General features: G+C 49.7%; 1 protein-coding gene across 1 annotated transcript in view; it reads left to right on the top strand.

The window, feature by feature from the left end:
- Window positions 1-430: 430 nt before the first annotated feature.
- LOC123347352 (scavenger receptor cysteine-rich type 1 protein M130-like) overlaps window positions 431-21,823 on the top strand; it is a 71,954-nt gene continuing 50,561 nt past the window's right edge. Inside the window, exons 1-3 of the mRNA XM_044984799.1 lie at window positions 431-443; window positions 800-1,114; window positions 15,189-15,503. Of these exons, the coding sequence (XP_044840734.1) occupies window positions 431-443; window positions 800-1,114; window positions 15,189-15,503 (643 nt within the window). The remainder of the gene's footprint in view (window positions 444-799; window positions 1,115-15,188; window positions 15,504-21,823) is intronic.

The raw sequence follows: 21,823 nt of genomic DNA, 5'->3' as shown, positions 1-21,823 counted from the left end.
CATTGCAGACACCCTCCTCTCCCCACTTCTCCCTCCTGCCCCCATTTTCTGACCTCCTTCCTACCCCCACTCCAGACCCACCTCCTCACTCCTGCCTCTTCCAACCCCCCTTTCCAGACCCTCCTCCCCCCTGCTACAAACTCTCTCTCCCTTCCCCACCCTCTTTCCTCCCATTGCTCCAGAACCCCCTCCCCACCCCTCCCTCTGGATGACTCATCATCTTTACCCCATTCCCTTGCAACCCTTGAATCTGCCTCCTGTCCCCCCAGTACCCTGCTCCCCTCACTCTCCCCATACTCCTTTCACAGGGTCTCTGCTGCACATCATGGTCCCTGGGTCCTCCCCAGCCCCCTCAGCCACACAGAGACAGCCCTGTTCCCTGTGGGCTTTAGTGGTAGATAGCAGCCAGCTTTACTCAAGGCGGCTTCACATGGCGACAGACTGTAGGGAGATGGCGGCATCTCACTGGCTTCAGCCCCAGTGACAGTGACAGGAGATGGCACCATTTGGAATAAGGGAAAGTCAGTGAGTTGGTGTCTTTCATCGTGTTCTCATGAGACAGGTAAAAACACCAAAAATTGCCAGAGTGGGGATAAAATGGTGAGAGCTGCAGCACTGACAGCCCCAAGTGTGAGGCCCTGAGATGTGAGAAGGTGGCGTCATGAGGTAGCTCTGGGCATGTCCCATTCTCCTGGCTCTGGGCGCGGATCCTCTGCTGCCAGGTGCAAACTCTGCTGTGATAACACTGGAGAGGGGGCTCCCTGCTCGCTCTGACCCTTCTCTGTGTCTCTCTTTGCAGGTGCTGAGGAGCTGAGGTTGGTGGATGGAGGCAGCCCCTGTGCCGGAAGAGTGGAGGTTAAGCACCAGGATCAGTGGGGGACGGTGTGTGATGATGGCTGGGACATGGCAGATGCTGGAGTTGTCTGTAAGCAGTTGGGATGTGGAGCTGCTGTCAGTGTCCATCTTAGTGCTCATTTTGGAGCAGGACCTGGACCAATTTGGCTGGATGACGTTGCCTGTGATGGTACCGAGTCTGCGCTCTGGCACTGCAGGAACAGGGGATGGGATCAGAGTGACTGTGGTCATGGAGAGGATGCTGGAGTGACTTGTTCAGGTAAGAATCAGCCAGCTCAGTCCTGAAAGGCAAATTCCCTGAGACAAAAGGGCTTGAACCCAGATTGCACCATGTTGTGCCTGTGACCCTAATGAGAAATGAACAAAAACCAGAGCAAGTCCTGTCATTATTGCTATTACTGAGCTGTACTTATTACTGTTCATGTCTCTGGCCACTTAGGAGCCCCCTGTGTGACTGTGAAGCGTTTTCATTATCTCATCTCCAGTTGTTTCAGTGCCACATTTTCCCTTTCCCTTCTCCTCTGAATGGGTCTAAAAATGCAGATACGAGAGAAAATGGAAAAGGAAAATGTCACTTAGGATCCTAAGTCACTGAGGCACTTTTGAAAATGTTACACTCCTGCCAAAAAACAGGCCCAAACACCCAACCACAGAGGTACAGAGGGTGGGGTATTTATGTAGCCCCTTTGCCATCCTCATAAAGTGACTGACGAATGGGCAGATTCTCCCAGACTGGCCAGAATTAGATTTAGCTGAGAGCACTCCCTGGTCTGCTCTGTTACTTCTCACATTTTGGACTAACCAGTAATAGAAAATTTCAAAACCTCTGATACCCTGTGGATCTGGCATAGCACAGAGAGCTCAGCCAAAAATATACCTCAACCCTACACAGCACAGGAATATCATATTATGGAGGCATTTGTTGTGACTCAGTAGTTAACATTACAGCTACAGACCCATTACACGTTTTATTTTTAACTTCTCTCTTCTTAACATTTGGTAGGAATAATATCTTCCGGTAAGTATAGCACAAGGAAGAGTAGAATATTTTCCCTTAGTTCCAAAAGTTTTAGCTGCTCCCCCTGGCAATGGGAGCTCAGGGAAGTGTTTAATCTCAAGTCTTTCCTGGATTTTGAATGTTTCAATGACAAACATGGATACACTCTTCACAATCGGGGGGCGGGGGGTGAGGGGAGACAGGGGTTTTATGCAATTTCTTAGTATTTTTTTTTAAATAAAAAAGCCGGGATGGGTGTTAACTTTACAGAAATTAATTGCCAGGAGTTTGAAGCTCTGCAGAAAACAGATTGACCTTCACCAATGTAAATTCCCCAACCTGGTAATAACAATTGCAATGCCTTGTGCTGCACACCTAGCAAGTGCACAGCAGAGAGTCTCTCTCCTCTGAACCTCACCAGGAGGAGGGAGCTGCACAAGAATCAAAGGGTATCAGAGCAAAAGTCCCTTCTGTACACCTTTCTGTAATGTTGCGCCTGCATCTCAGAGGGAGCTGCACATTTGCAGTGGGAATAAAGTTTGGGTTTGTAACAGGGCGCTTGAAGGGGCGGGCAACCTACTGGTTGATGCATCTGACCTCCAGCCCCTTGTTTTCCAGGTTAAGTTGCCTCAGTCTTTTAGGCAGTGGGGTAGGAAAACCCAGGCCCTCCCTCTCTACCAGGTCCCAGCCCAGGGTCCTGCATGCATCTACCCCTGAATAGGGGAGGCCTCCCAGCAGGGATCTAAATCCCCTGCCCTGGGCTACTTCCTACCACTGTCCCTTTTGTTTGGGGCATGGCCCCTCTAGTCCCATTCACTGGTGGCTTGTACCCCATAGCACCCTCTCGTGGATCTTGGGTGGCCTCGTGCTGCGGTCCCTGGCTCCTTCACATGGGGCAGCTGCAAGTTTGGTGATACTGAACCCCACAATGTCTCTGAGCTTCAGGGACCCAGTTACCTCATTGCAGGAGGCTCCTAGGTCTCCTCCACAGTCCCCCTTGGCCAGGGAGCCAGCACTTACTCCCTGGTGGCTGCCTTGGCTGGCAAGCTAGTGACCCTTCCCCTCAGGTAGGGAGGCAGATAGGTAATATCTTCTATTGGACTCATTTCTGTTGGAGAGAGACAAACTTTTGATCCTACAGAGACGAGCTATGTGTAAGCTCAGAAGCTTGTCTCTTTCACCAACAAGAGTTGGTCCAATAAAAGACATTACCTCAGCAACTTTGACGCTCTCAACCTCTTCTCGTCCAGCTTTCACTTCTCATTTCTGGTTGGATTAATACCAGACTTTGCCAAAACATTCTCCTCTACCAAGATCTCTGCCTCAGTCAGTGCACAGGCTGGACGGTGCCCTGGGAGTGAATCAGGGATGCACAGTGAAAGAGCCTGTTGTATGTAGACCCACAGCCTCTGTCATAAATAAACAGATCAGGGTTAAGGTCTCTTTTACCTGGAAAGGGTTAACAAGCTCAGTAACCTGAGAAACACCTGACCAGAGGACCAATCAAGGGACAGGATAATTTCAAATCTCTGTGGAGGGAAGCCTTTGTCTGTGTTCCTTGTTGGCTCTGTGCTCTCTTTGGATCTAAGAGAGGCCAGACATGTCTCCAAGTTCTCCTGGAGTAGTTCCTACTATTCAATAGTGAGTATTAATTAGAAAGGCGGATTAGTCTTATAATTTGATTTCTACATTTGCAATTGTGTGTTTTGCTATAGAATTTCTTTAATTCTGTACTGTTATTGCTTTTACTAAGAAAGAAAGGAGGGGGGATTCTCTCCCAAGATTGATAAGTTTAGACCCTGTGTATTGTTTCATCTTGGTATTACAGAGACAGTTACTTTCTTTTTATTCTTTAATAAATCTTTTCTGTTAAGGACTTGGTTGATCTTTCCTTGGGTGAATTCTCAGGGAAAGGGGAGGAGGGAGGAGGAGGGCATCCCTCTGTAGTTGGATCCCGGTATCTCTCCTAGGAAAAGGGAGGGGGAAGGAAGCAGGGGGGAATGGTTTATTTCTCCAAGGTGTAAGAACTCCATGGATTTGGGGCTCTTGGGATCCCCAAGGATTTTGGGGAAGGACTGTGTCCCAATACACGTACATTATTGGGTGGTGGCAGCTTTTACCAGATCTAAACTAGGATTTTAGTTTAGGGGAGTCCATGCAGGTCCCCATTTTGGAACCCAACAGTTCTAAGTGGGGGTGTAACCTATGACATGGTTGGCAGCGGTGACAAACCTGAGAGACATACAGAGGCAAGGCTTTTCTACCAAAGGGGGTTTAAAGCAGTTTTTCTTTCTGGTTGCTTGGACAGGCAGCTTGAGGAAAAGGAGGTGTAGGGTTTTCTAACAAGGCTTTTGTTAGAAGGGACACCTACTGAGAGGGTACTTAGCAATTTGCAAGAGACAGTTGCAAAACCGGTTTGTTTAGTGCTGTGAGGAGGAGGGGGACATTTTTTTTCTCTTTCTCAGTCTAAAGCACAGTTGGTAGCTGTGAACCAGCTACATCAGCATAACACCAAATGCAAATACAGAGTTTTTGTTTCTTTTCTATTCAGTCTATCCGGGAATAGAAAGGGGTAGGAATTGGGGGAACCAGTTCACTGACTGCAGAGGGGTGTGGCCAGCACCAGAAAGCAACACCAGCAAGCCACACAAAAAATTCACTGACTGCAGAGGGGTGTGGCCAGCACCAGAAAGCACAAACATGAGTACCAGTAAAACAGTTAAACTGCAACTGGCCAGGCGCAAGCAGATGGAAAGGAGAAAGCACATCAAAAACAGATGAAGCTACTTAAGGCAGAAATGGCCAGGGCAGAGGCTGACCACAGGAGAGAAATGAAGAAGCAAGAGGCTGACCACAGGAGGGCGTTGGAGCTCCAGAGGGAGGCCCACCAGCAAGCCCTGGAATTAGCAGGAGCTAACCCAAATGTTCCAGCCAACCCTAACAATCCTTCTCCAGGCACTGTTCCCCATCCCAAGAAATTTCCCACCTACATGGCAGGTGAGGACACTGAGGCCTTCTTAAAAAATGTTAAAAGGACCTGCCATGGGTACAGCATCCCTGAAGACCAGTACAAGGACTGGTCAGGAAAGTGGACTTTTCCTGTCTATGACAATTATTCCATCCCCATGCTACTGGGGGAAGACTTGGCCAACCATGTGAAGCTGGCCAAGAGGGGGGGAGTGGTCACCCGCAGTCAGGGCAAACAAGCTTCCACTCCCATCCCTGTTCCTGAGCCGTCCACCAGGGCCCCGTCTGTGTTACCAGAGACCCAGACAAAGGTGGTGGAACCGGATCTCATGCCAACAACTACAGCAGCCATAGTACATCCAGTCCCAGAACCAGAACTGGAAGAGCAACCAGCGGCAGAACCATTGCCAGCACTGACGCCAGCGCTTGCAAACCCGTCACCAACCTCATCGCCAGAGGGCGCCAGCGGGCCTGAACTGGCAGAAGCAGCAGACAACTCTACCCAAGAGGCTCAGCCAGAGCCTGAAATATCACCTTGTGCACCAGCGGAGAGCGGTCCACAGTCAACGGAAACAACCTCATCACCTACATCGCTTCCAGAGGGACCAAGCCCAAGTCCACAGTCTAAGGAGGAACTGGTGTCTCCAGCCTCAAGGGAACAGTTCCAGACTGAGCAGGAAGCCGATGCCAGCCTTAAAAAAGCTTGGGCGGCGGCATGGAGCAACCCACTGCCTCTCAGCTCTTCTAATCAATCCCAGTTTGTTGTAGAACAAGGACTTTTATATAAGAAGATTCTTTCTGGTGGACACCAGAAAGGCCAGCATCCTCAAAAACAGTTGGCAGTTCCAACTAAGTACCGGGACAAGCTCTTAAGCTTGGGCCATGACATCCCAGTGGTCATTCTGGGGTGAACAGAACCAAGGACAGCTTGGGAAAGTCCTTCCTCTGGGAGGGGATGGGCAAGGACGTTGCCAAGTATGTCCGGTCAAATGGTTAAAAAGTGTTCTTGAATGTCAAATATCTTGTTGTTTACATACTTAGTAGTATATGTAATAGTGCATGTGTTTTGTTAATCTGTTTATTTTAAAGTTCTAGAAGGAAATCACCGCCAGTGTGGTTCCCCCACTGTCTGCGATTTGGGGGGCGTGTCATAAATAAACAGATCAGGGTTAAGGTTTCTTTTACCTGGAAAGGGTTAACAAGCTCAGTAACCTGAGAAACACCTGACCAGAGGACCAATCAAGGGACAGGATAATTTCAAATCTCTGTGGAGGGAAGCCTTTGTCTGTGTTCCTTGCTGGCTCTGTGCTCTCTTTGGATCTAAGAGAGGCCAGACATGTCTCCAAGTTCTCCTGGAGTAGTTCCTACTATTCAATAGTGAGTATTAATTAGAAAGGCGGATTAGTCTTATAATTTGATTTCTACATTTGCAATTGTGTGTTTTGCTATAGAATTTCTTTAATTCTGTACTGTTATTGCTTTTACTAAGAAAGAAAGGAGGGGGGATTCTCTCCAAAGATTGATAAGTTTAGACCCTGTGTATTGTTCCATCTTGGTATTACAGAGACAGTTACTTTCTTTTTATTCTTTAATAAATCTTTTCTGTAAAGGACTTGGTTGATCTTTCCTTGGGTGAATTCTCAGGGAAAGGGGAGGAGGGAGGAGGAGGGCATCCCTCTGTAGCTGGATCCCGGTATCTCTCCTAGGAAAAGGGAGGGGGGAGGAAGCAGGGGGGAATGGTTTTTTTCTCCTAGGTGTAAGAACTCCATGGATTTGGGGCTCTTGGGATCCCCAAGGATTTTGGGGAAGGACTGTGTCCCAATACACGTACATTATTGGGTGGTGGCAGCTTTTACCAGATCTAAACTAGGATTTTAGTTTAGGGGAGTCCATGCAGGTCCCCATTTTGGAACCCAACAGCTCTAAGTGGGGGTGAAACCTATGACTGCCTCATTGGTTGCAGCATCAGCATTGCCATCATCGATTTACATATGGGACAGGAGTCCAATCCTGGAACCATAGATCTGCCCGCAGTAGGTACAGACGTTTCCTGATGGGTCAGCTGCCTGCTGGGAGAAAGTTCTTTTTCTTTCCTTCCTTCTCTTTCTCTTTTCAACTTCAAGAGCAAGGCACTTCTCCTCAAAGCAGGCCACTGCCTGGTGGAGTATGTGGTGCCATTGAGATCAGTTGGTTCCTTGCTCCTCCCAGCTTGTGATGTCCACATGAGTTTTCTTCAGATACACTTTCAGTGTTTCTTTGTAGAGTTTCCTCTGACTACCACATGATCTCTGACCATCGATGAGCTGAGAGTAAAGGGCTTGTTTTGGGAGGCGAGAGTCTGGCATAAGCATAGAATATCCAGCCCAGTGGAATTGGTGATTGCGGATCCTGATGTTAGTGCAGCAATCTTCCCACTTGATGCAAAGGATCTCTCAGAGGCAGCTTTGGTGGTACCTCTCCAGACTCTTGAGGTGCTGTTGATAGGTCACCCAGGTTTCACATCTATAAAGGAGTGTAGGAATAACAATTATCTCACAGACCTGATTTTGGGGTCCTGCTGTAGGTCACAGTCTGTGAAAATGCACCAGAGCAGATTCCTCATGGAAGGACTTGTGCAATGGATTCCGTACTGGATCTCACTGTCAGTTTTTGCATTTTGAGAAAGTTGGCTACCGAGGTAACAGAAGTCCTCAACTCTCTCCAAAGTCTGTCCCTCTATGGTGATTTGTGGTGGCTCATGTGCAAGGCCTGAAGCAGACTGATGGAGCACTTTAGTTTTCTTGATATTTGAGTGAGAGTCATAGGCTTCGGTAAGCTTGTGCAAAAAAATCCAGTGAGGACTGAAGGTCATTCTCAGTGTGTATGACGATGACACAGTCATCAGCATACTGAAGATCAGTAATGGACGCCCTGAGGACTTTAGACTTTGAGCAGAAAAGTCAAAGATTAATAAGCTGCCTATCCATTCTATATTGAATGTCAACTCCAGTGTGGAGGCAGTCTTTAAGAATGACCAAAATGACTGCTAAATAAATGGATAACAGGGTTGCAGCAATAATACATCCTTGCTTAACCCCAGTTTTGATGAGAAAAGGACCCCTCTCAAGGCCATGACAGAGAATAGTGGCAGTCATCATGAAGAAGCCTTAGGCCCTGAATAAATTGTGGAGGGCTGCCAAATCTGGCTAGCACCTTTCACAGGGCTTTGCAATTGACAGAGTCGAAGGCCTTTGTCAAATCGATGAAGGACATGTACAGGTCCTGATTTTGCTCCTGAGACTTTTCCTGGATTTGGTGGGCAATGAAGATCATGTCGGTTGTCCTGCAGGATTGTCTAAAACCACACTGAGATTCTGGCAATATTTCCTCAGCAAAGGAAAGTAATTAGTTTAAGAGGATATGTGCAAGAATTTCCCCTACTGTAGATAACAAGGCAATGACACGAAAATTTCCACACTCCAACTTATCTCCATTTTTAAAGATTGTTACAATGTTAGTATTTCTCAAGTCTTCTGAAATCTTCTCGTTATACCAAAGTTGAAGATAAATGAAGCTCCAGAGAGCATAGCTCTGAGGAATATTGGAGCACACAAGCCCCTTCACCACAACAAGGTGACAGACCCCAAAGAGTGGTTGAAGCAGTGGCAAGATCTGTAAACAATAACATTATGCTGAAAATATGCTCCTGGCTGCTATGTGGCATCAGGCACTAGAACTGCGATGAGAGTGACTGTTTCCACCTATTGGGCCCAGACAATATGAGGAGGAAGCCACCTGAATTGAATGCAGGGGGTGACAAGGGAAAGTAGATGAGGATAAGGATGCAGGGGGAATATCTGAGCCTGGAGGCTGGTGGATGGAGAGAAACTGGGACTGGGAGAGAAAGTGGGAGATGGGGACTGGCTGGGCAAGGAGACTGGGACTTGGAGGAGGGGGAAAGAGACTAGGATTGGCTAGGCAGGGTGATTAGGACAGGGAGTGGGTGGGGAGAGACTGTAACTTGATCAAGGAGATTGGGTGAGGAGTCTGAGACTGGAAAGCCCAGTGGGGAGGAATGGGGTGGATGAGGAAAAACAGATCAGATCAGGAACTGGGGTATCAGGGGAGTCTAAGACTCACTGGGCAATGAGACTGGAATAAGCAGCCAGGGTGGGGTGGGGGATACTGAGAGCAGATCTACATGAACATTTAGTCTGTGGGAAGCTGGGGCACCCATAGTGTTGACACCTATGAGCAGGGGTTTAAATCTACCCTGCACTGTCCTGCCATGCACCAAGTGTCCATGAGGACGGTGTGGCTCCGCACTGAGGCCCTGTCTACACTACTGCTTAAGGTTGATGTAAGTTATGTCACTCAGGCATGTGGAAAGACCTCCCACCCAAACAATATAACTTACATTGACTTAAAGCAGTGTCTGCATCACACTGTCAGCAGGAGATGCAGATCAGCTGAGGACCCCAGAGGGGAGGGGCAGCACAGAGAACAGGGGGGAATCTGGGACTTGGCTGGGGAACCCAGAGGTGAAGTCTAGAATTGCCTTGTCCAGGAGACTGGGATTGGGGATGAGAAGCTTGAGAAGTGGAGACTGGAACTTGATAGACAAGAAGAATGATACTGGGACACAGAGCAAGGGATGGGGAAGAGACAGGTTGTAGGGGTGGGTACACAAGGAGTTAGGCTTGTTAGAAAAGGGGAAGACAGGTCTGTGACCACTAGAGAACACACCTCTCCAGAGCCTGGAATGGAACCCAGTATCCCTGAGTTTTGCCATTCCCCTGCTGTCAGAAAATATTTGTCAAACCCTCCAAAAAAATCTTCTGATCCTCATCTAGTGCTGGTTAACAAAGAGGATGACAACCTACTACTGCTGTCAGTTACATTAGCTCAAGTGGCTCAGTTGTGTTCCAAGCTTTTAAACAAGGGTTCCTGCCATAGGCAAAAGCTATGTAAAGGCATGGAGTGATTTCATCTGGGGTCTTCACTCACCACACAAGAAGACTCCTGGAAACACCTGAGGACCAAAGACTGAAAGGGGGAAGTTCTGGACACAGACTAAAGGGATTTCTAGCCTGTGTATGAAACACCTGTGGATTCCAAGCTGCAAAACAAGTGTATCTTATGCCTTAAGAATCTGCAAGTCTTCCTGTACCATCAGTTAGGGTGAAAATCTGCTATTCATATCCAATCTATCTAGTATATTAAGCTTAGATTGCATTTTTGTTTATTTGCTAGGTAATCTGCTTTGATCTGTTTGCTATCACTTATAATCACTTAAAATCTATCTTTTGTAGTTAACAAACTTGTTTTTGTTTTAATCTAAACTTTGACTGGAGTGGTGGGTAAAATCTCTACTTGGTTACTACAAGTGTACATTGTTCTCTTCACATTGAGGGAGAGGTGGACCAGGTTTTAAACCAATATTCTGGCCAGATTTGACCAGGACAGGACAGTACTTCTCTGGGGTCCGAGGCTGGGAAGCTGGTGGTTAGAGAGCCTGTATGTAACTGCAGCTGGGTGTGTCCCTACCTGTGTGAATGCTGGTGAAAGTGCAGGCTGAAGGGCTTAGAGGTACCCCAGTTCCAGGTTGCACCCCAGGGGGAACCCGTCACAATAGCGTTTCACAATTATTGACTTCTTTAAATTGTGTGGGAAAACAAACATTTGGTCTCCAGGCAAACATAATACAATTATGTGAGCTCCAGGCAAACAAATGAGAAAATATCAGGGATGGACCAAAACTGCAGGTTTCACTCCCAGACCTGGATCTGAATTTCCCCAACATTCAGAGTGCTGGGTGGGGTCATTATTCTAAGTTGGTCCACAGAAGTGGAACCAGCATATAATAGGTGCAGTATGCAAATGTGATTGTTGTCCTGAAAGGTGGTAATGGCTGTCATCACGGGGACTTGGATTGAAAGCGAATCACAGACCTCAAGAAAGCCAATGGCTGGACCAAGCACACTCTATTAGGCTCAATAGACAGAACCATCAAAATCCTTTATGTAGTAAAAACATCTGCAGTCAGTGGAGGCTATTGCCCAAGGCACTGGCCACATGGTCAGGGCAGAGCTAGCCAGGGGTTTCCCTTGTTGCCAGTGCAGGGGCCAGGATATTGGTGTTGGACTGTGTCTGTTGGAGGGAGAAGCCAGTAGAAGGAGTTGTGACCAGGATCCTAGAAGGGAGCAAGGAAGCTTGTTGGCGCTTGCTGGAGGGGCAGGCTGGGGACTTCTGAGCATTGAAACTGCCGGCTGTTGTTAGGTTAACTGTGTGCAGGGAAACAGGACTGTGTGGGCACTTAGCCTTGGGTCCTACCATAAGTAAATGTCACTGAGTTAACTTGGCTGAGAAAATCCCCTTTTTTCCTAGTACAGATCAGGCCCAGGGGGTTTCCTTTGGGACTGGACTGAACAGAGTAGCACCTAAATAACCTTCCCTATGGATTGCAGCAAAGGGACCACTTTGTATTTGCTTGGCATTAAAGGAGCAGGATGGTCTGGCCATGTACTTGTGTGAACTGCACTGTTCTCTAAGCTCCATGGAGGCTCCTTAAACATTGTGTCCTCGGCTCAGCCATCCACTGATGCAACCAGCCTGTTCCAGGGGTCACAGGGGAACTCTGCATGTAGCCGTAGCTCCTAGGCATACTAATGATGCCCATACTTGCTCACAGTCTCAGAGACAGTCCTGGATCCTCAAACCCTGTCCTGGGGGCCAGTTATCCCAGGCAATATCCCAGGACTGCATGGCAGAAGGTGGCCCATCCTCACAGTCCCTGTTTACTGCCTCCCTCCCAGCAGCCAGCTTTGCCTCTCCACAACCCCCAGAAATGCAAACAGCTGTAGAGACAATTGGGGGCAGGGGGTGGAACTCAGAGCGACTGGGAGAAAAGTCAATGGCAGGGAGTGGGGGCAGAGTCTGCTGCTCATCTGGAGAAGGAGCAGCCTGTACATGCAGGGCAGAGAGGACAGGTAGAAAGGGGAGAAAAGGAAGGGGAAGCACCCAGGGGAGGAGGGTGGGAGGAGACCAGTGGAAGAGGGAAATGTGTGGGGCAGGAGGGAGAGGAAGCTCCGGAAGGAAGCACAAGGCTGTAATGCCAAGTGCCACAGAACAAAAATTGTGAGGTTAAAAAAAAATCCAGTCTAGTTTTTCTATCTGTCTTTGGACTTTAAAACCCTCCCTCTACTCCAGAGTGGGGGTGAGAATCGCAGGCTGAAAAGTCACTCTTTAGTGCACCCAAACTGCACTGGCTGCTCATCTGGAGACTGCGCTTCCCTCCCCTCACCCCTCAAACAGGAACTGTGGTCCATTGCCCAGCACTGCCTTCGCTCTCATCTCCTTGTTCAGTTTCTCTGACAGAGGAAGGACTGGCTGGGATATAGTTTGAGACCCACTGAGCTAATTAATGCAGCGTGGTTCCCACTCGCACACAGAACTTCTGTTACTGGTCAGGGGTGAGTTACAGATATTGGACCTTCAACTTCACACTGACATCAACCATTAACATCAACTGTAATGTCACCGAAACGCAAAGGTATTGATTTAGCCATTTGCAAACAGCAACACTTCCCTGGTTTCCCCCCCCCCCACTCCCACAGCTTCTCTGCCTGAGGCTGGGAAGCACTGGCCCCATTGTAGAGCCCCCTCCCCTCTCCTCCCCATTTCTCTTTCACTCCTGCCCCCTCCCACTCCTGACCCCATCCCCTGCCTACTCCAGACTTCATTCCCCTCCCCAATACTCCCTCCTGTCTCCCTGCCACAACCCCCCACCTCCTGTCCACCGCCATCAGACCCCCTGACTTCATTCCAAATCCTCCATTCTCCCCCATCTCCCTGTGCTCCAGGTTACCTCCTCTCACTCCCATCCTCTGCGCCACACCCCTCCCCTCCTCACCCTCTTGCTGCCCTGCTTCAGACCCCCTCCCTCCTGCCCCGACATAAGATCACCCTTCCCCACCCCTACCTCCTCCTTCCCCCTTTTTAGAGCCCCCTCTTCTCCCCAATACCTCCTTCTGCCTCTCCCCACTTCCTCCCCCTTCCCCTCTCTCCCTCCTGCCTGATTCCTCACCCCCTCCTCACGTCTCACTCCTGTCCCCCACTCCGGACCCCCTCCTATCTCCACCTCTCCATGCAGACCCCCTTCTCTAAACCCCCTTCTCCTCCCCTCCCTCCTGTCCCCTGCTCAATAACCCCCTCCAGCCCCATGCACCTTGCTCCCCGGTCCAGACCATCCTGTGCTCCATCTCCACTCCTCCCTCCTGCCCCAATTTCAGATCCCTGTTCCCTCCCCTCCCCTCCCTTCTTACTCTCTCTCCTGCTTCCCTGTTATTCCACTGCAGACCCCTCTTCTCCTCACTTCTCTCTTCTGCTCCCCTTCCGACCTCCTTTCTGTCCCCCAAACCAGACCCACCTACTCACTCCTTCCATTTCCTACAGCCCTTTCCAGACCCTCCTCCCCTCTGTCCTTCCTGCCCCCTGCTACAGACACTCTCCCTTCACCACCCTCTTTCTTCTCCTTGATCCAGAATCCCCTCCCCACCCCTCCCTCCGGCCAACTCATAGAATCTTAGAATCTCAGGGTTGGAAGGGACCTCAGGAGGTCATCTAGTCCAACCCCCTGCTCAAAGCAGGACCAAACCCAACTAAATCATCCCAGCCAGGGCTTTGTCAAGCCTGACCTTAAAAACCTCTAAGGAAGGAGATTCCACCACCTCCCTAGGTAACCCATTCCAGTGCTTCACCACCCTCCTAGTGAAAAAGTTTTTCCTAATGTCCAACCTAAACTTCCCCCTCTGCAACTTGCTAGGGTGACCAGATGTCCCGATTTTATAGGCAAAGTCCTGATTTTTGAGTCTTTTTCTTATATAGGATCCTATTACCCCCCACCCCCGTCCTGATTTTTTACACTTGCTGTCTGGTCACCCTAAGGTGTACACCTGTATGGGTCCCAGGGCAGGGGGTGCAGGGCTGGCTGGAGACGGGCTGGTGCAGACAGGGCAGGGGGTGCGGGGCTGGAGGCAGGGCAGGGCATGCGGGGCTGGCTGGAGATGGGCTGGCTGCAGGGCTGGCTGCAGGCAGGGGCTGGTGCGGGCAGGGGCTGCGGGGCTGGAGACGGGCTGGTGCGGACAGGGCAGGGGGTGTAGGGCTGACTGCAGACAGGGGCTGGTCCAGGTACAGCAGGGGGTGCAAGGCTGGTGCGAGCAGGGGTGCAGCAGGGGCTGGCTGCGGGTACAGCCCACCCTATATGGTGAGTGCCCCCTCCTCCCCCACCAGGGTAGCAGCAGCAGCCTGGGGCTCGGGGGCTATTTAAAGGGCCTGGGGCTCCCCTGCTTCCACCGCCCTGGCCCTGTAAATAGCCGCAAGAGCCCTGGGGAAGTGGTGTGGCTCCGGTGGCTATTTAAGAGGCCGGGGCGGTAGAAGCAACAGGAACCCCAGACTTTTTAAATAGCCCCCAGAGCCCTGCAGCCCTACCCCAGGGCTCCAGCAGTGGGACTGTGGTGGCAATTTAAAGGGCCTGGGGCTCCAGCCCCTGCTGGGAGCCCCAGGCCCTTTAAATTGCCCCCTGGGGAAGCCAGGCCGCCCTGGTACAGCACACCGGCTCTTGCCAGTATGCCATATTGGGGCTTGGGTGCAGGGCCCTCTTAGGGGCGGGGCCCAATTCAGTGGCAGGGCCGGCTCTAGACCCCAGCGCGCCAAGCGCGCGCGTGGGGCGGCATTTTCCCGGCAGGGCGGCAGGCGGCTCCGGAGGACCTTCCGCAGTCATGCCTGCGGGAGGTCCACCGGAGCCGCCGGACCAGCGGACCTCCCGCAGGCATGACTGCAGAGGGTCTGCTGGTCCCTGCTGGCCGTGGGACCAGCGGACCCTCCGCAGGCACGTCCCCCGGAGCCGCGGGACCGGCGCCCGGCAGCGCGCCCCCTGTGGCATGCCGCCCTGCTTGGGGCAGCCGGATTACTAGAGCCGTCCCTGTTCAGGGGAATTGGTTGAATTGGCCTAATGCCAACTTTACTCAGGGCGGCCACATGCCCACATGCTGACAGACTGTAGAAAGATGGCGGCATCTTTCTGGCATCAGCCCCAGTGACAGCGGCAGGAGATGGCGCCATTTGGAATATGGGAAACTCCGTGAGTTGGCACCTTTCATTGTGTTCTCACGAGACAGGTAAAAACACCCCAAACCACCAGAGTGGGGATACAATGGCGAGAGCTGCAGCACTGACAGCCCCGAGTGTGAGGTCCTGAGACGGGATCAGGTAGAGCCATAAAGCAGCTCTGGGCTCGGATCCTCTGCTGCCGAGCACAGACTCTGCTGTGATAACGCTGGGGAAGGGGCTCCCTGCTCGCTCTGACCCTGCTCTGTATCTCTTTTTGCAGGTGCTGATGAGCTGAGGCTGGTGAATGGAGGTAGCCCCTGTGCCGGGAGAGTGGAGGTTAAACACCAGGATCAGTGGGGGACGGTGTGTGATGACAACTGGGACATGGAAGATGCTGAGGTGGTTTGTAAGCAGTTGGGATGTGGCGCTGCTGTCAATGCCCCTTCCTTGGCTCTGTTTGGACCAGGTTCTGGAACAATTTGGCTGGATGAAGTTGCCTGTGGTGGTACCGAGTCTGCTCTCTGGCACTGCAGGAACGGGGGATGGGGTAAGAGTGACTGCAGTCATGGAGAGGATGCTGGAGTGACCTGTTCAGGTAAGAATCAGCCAGCTCAGTCCCGAAAGGCAAATCCCCTGAGACAAAAGGGCTTGAACCCAGAGGGCATCGTGTGCCTGTGACCCTAATGAAAAATTAACAAAAAACAGAGCAAGTACTGTCATTATTGTTATTACTGAGCTCTACTGTCCATGTCTCCAGCCACTGAGGAGCCCCCTGTGTGACTGTGGAGTGTTTTTATTATCTCATCTCCAATTGTTTCCGTGCCACGACTTTCCTTTCCCTTTGAATGGATCTAAATTGCAGATAGGAGAGAAAATGGAAAAGGAAAATGTCACTTAGGCTCCTAAGTCTCTGAGGAACTTTTGAAAATGTTACACTCATGCCAAAATCCAGACCCAGACACCAAACAACTGAGGTGCAGAGGGTGGGGCATTTATGTAGCCCCTTATAGGGTGGCCAAGGAATGGGCAGATTCTCCCAGGTTGGCCAGAACTAGATTTAGCCAAGAGCACTCCCTCCTCTGCTCTGTTACTTCTCACATTTTGGACCATTAAGAGGCATTTGTTGTGACTCAATAGTTAACATTACAACTACCGACACATTATAAGCTTTATTTTAAATTTCTCTCTTCTTACATTTAGTAGGAATAATATCTTCCTCTGACACAGCACAAGGAAGAGTAAGTAGAATATTTTCCTATAGTTCCAAAAGTTTTTGCAGCTCCCCCTGGCAATGGGAGCTCAGGCAGTGTTTAATCTTAGCCTTTTCCTGGATTTTGAAAGTTTCAGTGACAAACCTCAACATTCTCTTCACATGGGTAGCAGGGGCAGAGGGTAGGGGTTGCATATGTAACCCTTCTGCCAGGTGGTGCCAGCAGCAACAAGAGCCGTATTTAGTAGCAAGGTGTTAATTTTCAACAATATGACATAGAACCGGTTCAAGCCCCCACCCAGTAATCTGGGAAGATTACACCCCTGGTCACCTCTGAGAGGCAATACTTCCCCACTTGTAAGCAGAGTCTGTGTGTAGAAAAGAAACTTTTAATGAAAGGAGGCAAGTCACCCAAAATTAATTAGGGAAAATTCCACAAGCAAGATTCATAATCATAAAACTGTGAGTAAGGCACCCACCCCAGTGTGCGTGGAGCAGTCTTCTGCCTCATGTTCTTGAGTGCTACAGCCAAAAGTTCTTTTACCATGCCCATCTCTGCTTCCTCACCACACCCCACTCACAGTGGTTGTCCTTGGTCAGTAAGGACCCAGGGATCAGAGGTGCATCTGTGTGAGTTCACCTCCTACCCAGGGAAGAAGGCACTTTGCTTGATCTGCCATCTGAGCACTTGGTCTGCCTGGCTGCCTCACCAGCCACTGTTCCTCTCTTCTGGCCTCCCTAGAAGCCGCTGCTCCTCACCAGCTGGCTGCCCTGCCAGCCGCCATTCTGCTTGGCCATCACCTTCTGCCACCTGCCTCTCTGCTGTGACCTCTGCATGTCAGTGTCCTGAGAGCCCACCCAACTTCTAGTGATTGTCAGTTCTCAGTGAAGCAGGCTGGGCAGAAATGCTGCCTCACCACAAGTGTTCTTGGCTCTAGTGAGCACTTAACATAACAAAAGATTCCTAACCAGACCAGGAACCCTTAGGGAGAGTGCACACCTTCTGGCTAGAACACTTGTCCCCACCCTTCTTACTCTCACAGGGCTCTGGCATTCAAGCTGCGAGCTTTATGAATGCCTTTCCGCTGATGGTGACCCCCTCATTTGGGACAGGCTAAGCACAGTTCTGCTCCCCTTTACTAATACAATAAAGACAACAACACTGATAACAATATTTCACTATCCCTGCATTCAGTACTAAAGTGATTTGAAACCCCAAACCAGACAAGCTGATCACTTTGAGCAACACAGCTGGATATCTAGGCAGAGTAGGTGTGTTTGTGTAAATACAGTTTGCTCCTGAAGTCTCCCCTCCCAGCTAGCTGTCAGGGGAGAACACATTCAGACACTGCTTACATCTGCAATTTCCTAGTATTAATACAAAATAAAAAGATGGGTTGGGCAGGAAATTTACAAAAATGAGCATCATTGTCAGGACTTTGAAATTCTGCAGAAAACAGATTGACCTTCACCAATGTAAATTCCCTAACCTGGTAATAACAACTGCAATGCCTTGTGCTGCACACCTAGCACGTGCACAGCAGGGAGTCCCTCTCCTCTGAACCTCACCAGAAGGAGGGAGCTGCACACAAACAAAGGGGTATCAGAGCAAAAGTCCTTTATGTGCATCTTTCTGTAAAACTGCCGCTGCATCTCAGCTGGAGCTGCACGTTTGCAGTGGGAAAATAGTTCAGGTTTGTAACAGGGCACTTGAAGGAGTGGGTGACCTACTGGTTGCTGTGTCTGACCTCCAGCCCCTTGTTTTCCAGGTTAAGTTGCCTCAGTATTTTAGGCAGTGGGGAAGGGAAACCCAGGCCCTCCCTCTCCACCGGGTCCCAGCACAGGGACCTGCCTGCATCTACCCCTGAATAGGGGAGGCCTCCCAGCAGGGATCTAAATCCCCTGCCCTGGGCTACTTCCTACCACTGTCCCTTTTGTTACCTCTTTAGTCCCATTCACTGGCGGCTTGTATCCCATAATGCCCTCCTTCAGGTAGGGCAGCTGTAAGTTTGGTGAGGCTGAGCCCCACAATGTCTCTGAGCTTCAGGGACCCAGTTACCTCAGTTGCTGGAGGCTCCTAGGTCTCCTCCACAGTACCCCTTGGCTGGGGAGACAGTGCTTACTCCCTGGTGACTGCCTCAGCTGGCAGGCTAGTGACCCTTTCCCTCATGTAGGGAGGTGGATCGCTCCTGCCTCTTCACCAGACAGCCCTCAACTGAGCCAGGCTCTCTCCTTTTCTCACCCCCAGGCCTGGCATTGGCTGAAGATATAGTGGGGTGGGGCAAGCTGGGCCCAAAGGCTCCTTTAACCCCCACAGTGCTGGCAGGGTAGTTCCACATGCCTGTGCTGAAGGTTGGAGAGGAGGACGAGTCTTTCCATGGCCCTGATAGTTATGTCCATTCTTGTCACTAATCCACGTCTTCCCCAGATAGAGGTGCAAGGCCTTACTCAGGCAGTCAGCTATTGACTGTAATGTGAGTTTGGTTTGTACAGACTGAGTAGAAACAGAATAAAGGATTCAGGATTGGGCCCATTCCAGAAATAACCACTCAGCCATCTACAAACTGCCCTGTGCACTAGATATCACTGAGAACAAACACATACAGGTTTCAGAGTAGCAGCCGTGTTAATCTGTATCAGCAAAAAGAACAGGAGTACTTGTGGCACCTTAGGCCTGGTCTACACTAAAAAGGGGGTTTGAATTAGGGTACACAAATTCAGCTACGGGAATTCGAACTACTCACCCGTCTAGACATGGCGGGGTCGAACTCCGCGGCTCCCCCGTCGACTCCACCACCGCCATTTGCAGTGGTGGAGTACCGGAGTCGACTGCGGCGCTTCCGGAGTTCGAACTATCACGTCTAGATCAGACGCGATAGTTCGAACTCCGAGAAGTCGAACTCACCGCGTCGACCCGGACGGTAAGTGTGGACTAGTCCTTAGAGACTAACAAATTTATTTGAGCATAAGCTTTTGTGGGTTACAACTTTTGTGTGGCCTCACACGTTCTCTGGGTCATCACTTCAAAGGTGTTTTTTTTTCTCCTGCAGATGATAACTCATCTCAATTGATTGGACTCTTACAGTTGGTATGGCTATTTCCACCTTTTCATGTTCTCTGTATGTATAAATATCTTCTTTCTGTGTGTTCCATTCTATGCATCCGAAGAAGTGGGCTGTAGCCCATGAAAGCTTATGCTCAAATAAATTTGTTAGTCTCTAAGGTGCCACAAGTACTCCTGTTCTTTATACAGGAGCTGTGATGTTTCTGCACCAAGCAATTTTTAAGAGACTCTATCCTGACAGAATACTAGAAAACTTTCCAGAAACTGACAGTCGTCTTCTTATCTGCAATGTTGTTGTAGCTGTGTTAGTCCCAGGATATTAGCGACACAGGGTGGGTGAGGTAATATCTTTTATTGGATCCATTTCCGTTAGAGAGAGACAAACTTTTGATCCTACAGAGACAAACTGTGTGTAAGCTCAGAAGCTCGTCTCTCTCACCAACAGGAGTTGGTCCAATAAAAGATATTACCTCAGCCACCTTGTGTCTCTCAACCCCTTCTCGTCCAGCTTTCAGATTTCATTTCTGGTTGGATTAATACCAAACTTCGCCAAAACATTGTCCTCTGCCAAGGTTCCTGCCTCAATCAGTGCACAGGCTGGATGGTGGCCAGGAAAAGAATCAGGGATGCACAGTGAAAGAGGCTGCTGTCTGTAGGCCCACAGCTTCATTGGTTGCAGCAGCAGCATCGCCATCATCTGCGATCCCTCCATTTGAGGATGATCTCTACTACAGATTTACATATGGGTCCTGAGACGACTCAGGAGTCCGATCCTGGAACCATAGATCTGCCCATAGTAGGTACAGACGTTTCCTGACAGGTCAGCTGCCTGCTGGGAGAAAGTTATTTTTCTTTCTTTCTTTCTTTCCTTCTCTCTCTCTTTTCAACTTCGAGGTCAAGGCACTTCCCTTTGAAGTAGGCCACTGCCTGATGGAGGATGAAGCATCATTGAGATCGGTTGGTTGCTTGCTCCTCCCAGCTTGGGCTGTCTACATGACTTTTCTTGAGTTACACTTTCAGTGTGTCTTTGTAGGGATTCCTCTGACTACCACAGGATCGCTGACCAAGAGTGAGCTGAGAGTAGAGGGCTTGTTTTGGGCGGCAAGAGGCTGAAATCTGCACACAATGTCCAGCCCAGCAGAGTTGGTGAGTGAGGATCATTGCTTCAATGCTGGTGACATTAGCTTCAATGAGGATGCTGGCGTTAGTGCAGTGATCTTCCCACTTGATGGAAAGGATTTCCAGAGACATCGTTGGTGATACAGCTCCAGACTCTTGAGGTGCTGTTTATAGGTCACCCAGGTTTCGCATCTATAAAAGAGTGTAGGAATAACAATTACCTTATAGACCTGGATCTTGGTGTCCTGCTGTAGGTCACGGTCTGTCAAAATGCACCAGAGCAGTTTCCCAAAGGAAGCACCTGGGCAATGGATCCTGTGCTGGATCTCAGTGACAATGTTTGCATTTTGAGAAAGTTGGCTACTGAGGTAACAGAAGTCCCAAAACTCTCCAAAGTCTGCCCCTCAATGGTGATTTGTGGCGGCTCATGTGGAAGGCCTGAAGCAGACTGATGGAGCACATTAGTTTTCTTGACACTGAGTGAGAGTCATAGGCTTCGGTAAATTTGTGCAAAAAATTCCAGTGTGGACTGAAGGTCATTCTCAGTGTGCGCAAGGATAGCAAAGTCATCAGAGTACTGAAGGTCAGTAATGGACGCTCTGAGGAGTTTAGATTTTCAGTGGAAACATCAAAGATTAATAAGCCGCCCATCCATTCTGTATTGAATGTCGACTCCAGTGGGGAAGCAGTCTTTAACGAGGACCAAAATGACTGCTAAATACATGGAGAACAGGGTTGTGGCAATAACACATCCTTGCTTAACCCCAGTTTTGATGCCAAAAGGATCCATCTCCAGGTCATTACAGAGACCAGTGGTAGTCATCTCATCATGAAGAAACTTTAGGCCCTTAATAATTTTGGAGGGCAGCCAAATCTGGCCAGTACCTTCCAGAGGGCTTCACGATTGACAGTGTTGAAGGCCTTTGTCAAATAGATGAAGGTCATGTACAGGTCCTGATTTTGCTCCCAAGACTTTTCCTGGATTTGGTGGTCAACAAAGATCATGTTGGTTGTCCTGCGGGACAGTCTTAAACCACACTGAGATTCTGGCAATATTTCCTCAGCAAGGGGAAGTAATCGGTTTCAGAGGATACGGGTGAGAATTTTCCCTGCTGTAGATAGCAAGGCAATGCCACAATAATTTCCACTCTCCGACTTATCTCCTTTCTTAAAGATGGTAACAATGTTGGCGTTTCTCAAGTCTTCCGGAATCTTCTCATTATACCAAATTTGAAGAAAAATGACGCTCCCGACAGTATAGCTCTAACGATCATTGGAGCACACAAGCTCCTTCACCGCAACAAGGTGACTGTCCCAGAAGAGGGGTTGCAGCAGTAGTAAGACATGTAACCAGTACAATTACGCTGAAATTATGCTCCTGTCTGCTGTGGGCCAGAGTAGTACCAGGCACTAGCACTGAGATGAGGGAAGGGCAGTGTGGGGAGGAAGCTACCTGAATTGAATTCAGACCAGGGTGAGAGGGGAAAGTGGATCAGGATAAGGATGCAGGAGAAATATTCTG

Source organism: Mauremys mutica, chromosome 1 (assembly GCF_020497125.1).
Source record: "Mauremys mutica isolate MM-2020 ecotype Southern chromosome 1, ASM2049712v1, whole genome shotgun sequence".
Lineage (NCBI taxonomy): Eukaryota > Metazoa > Chordata > Testudines > Geoemydidae > Mauremys > Mauremys mutica.
This window is presented reverse-complemented; position numbering and strand designations above follow the sequence as displayed.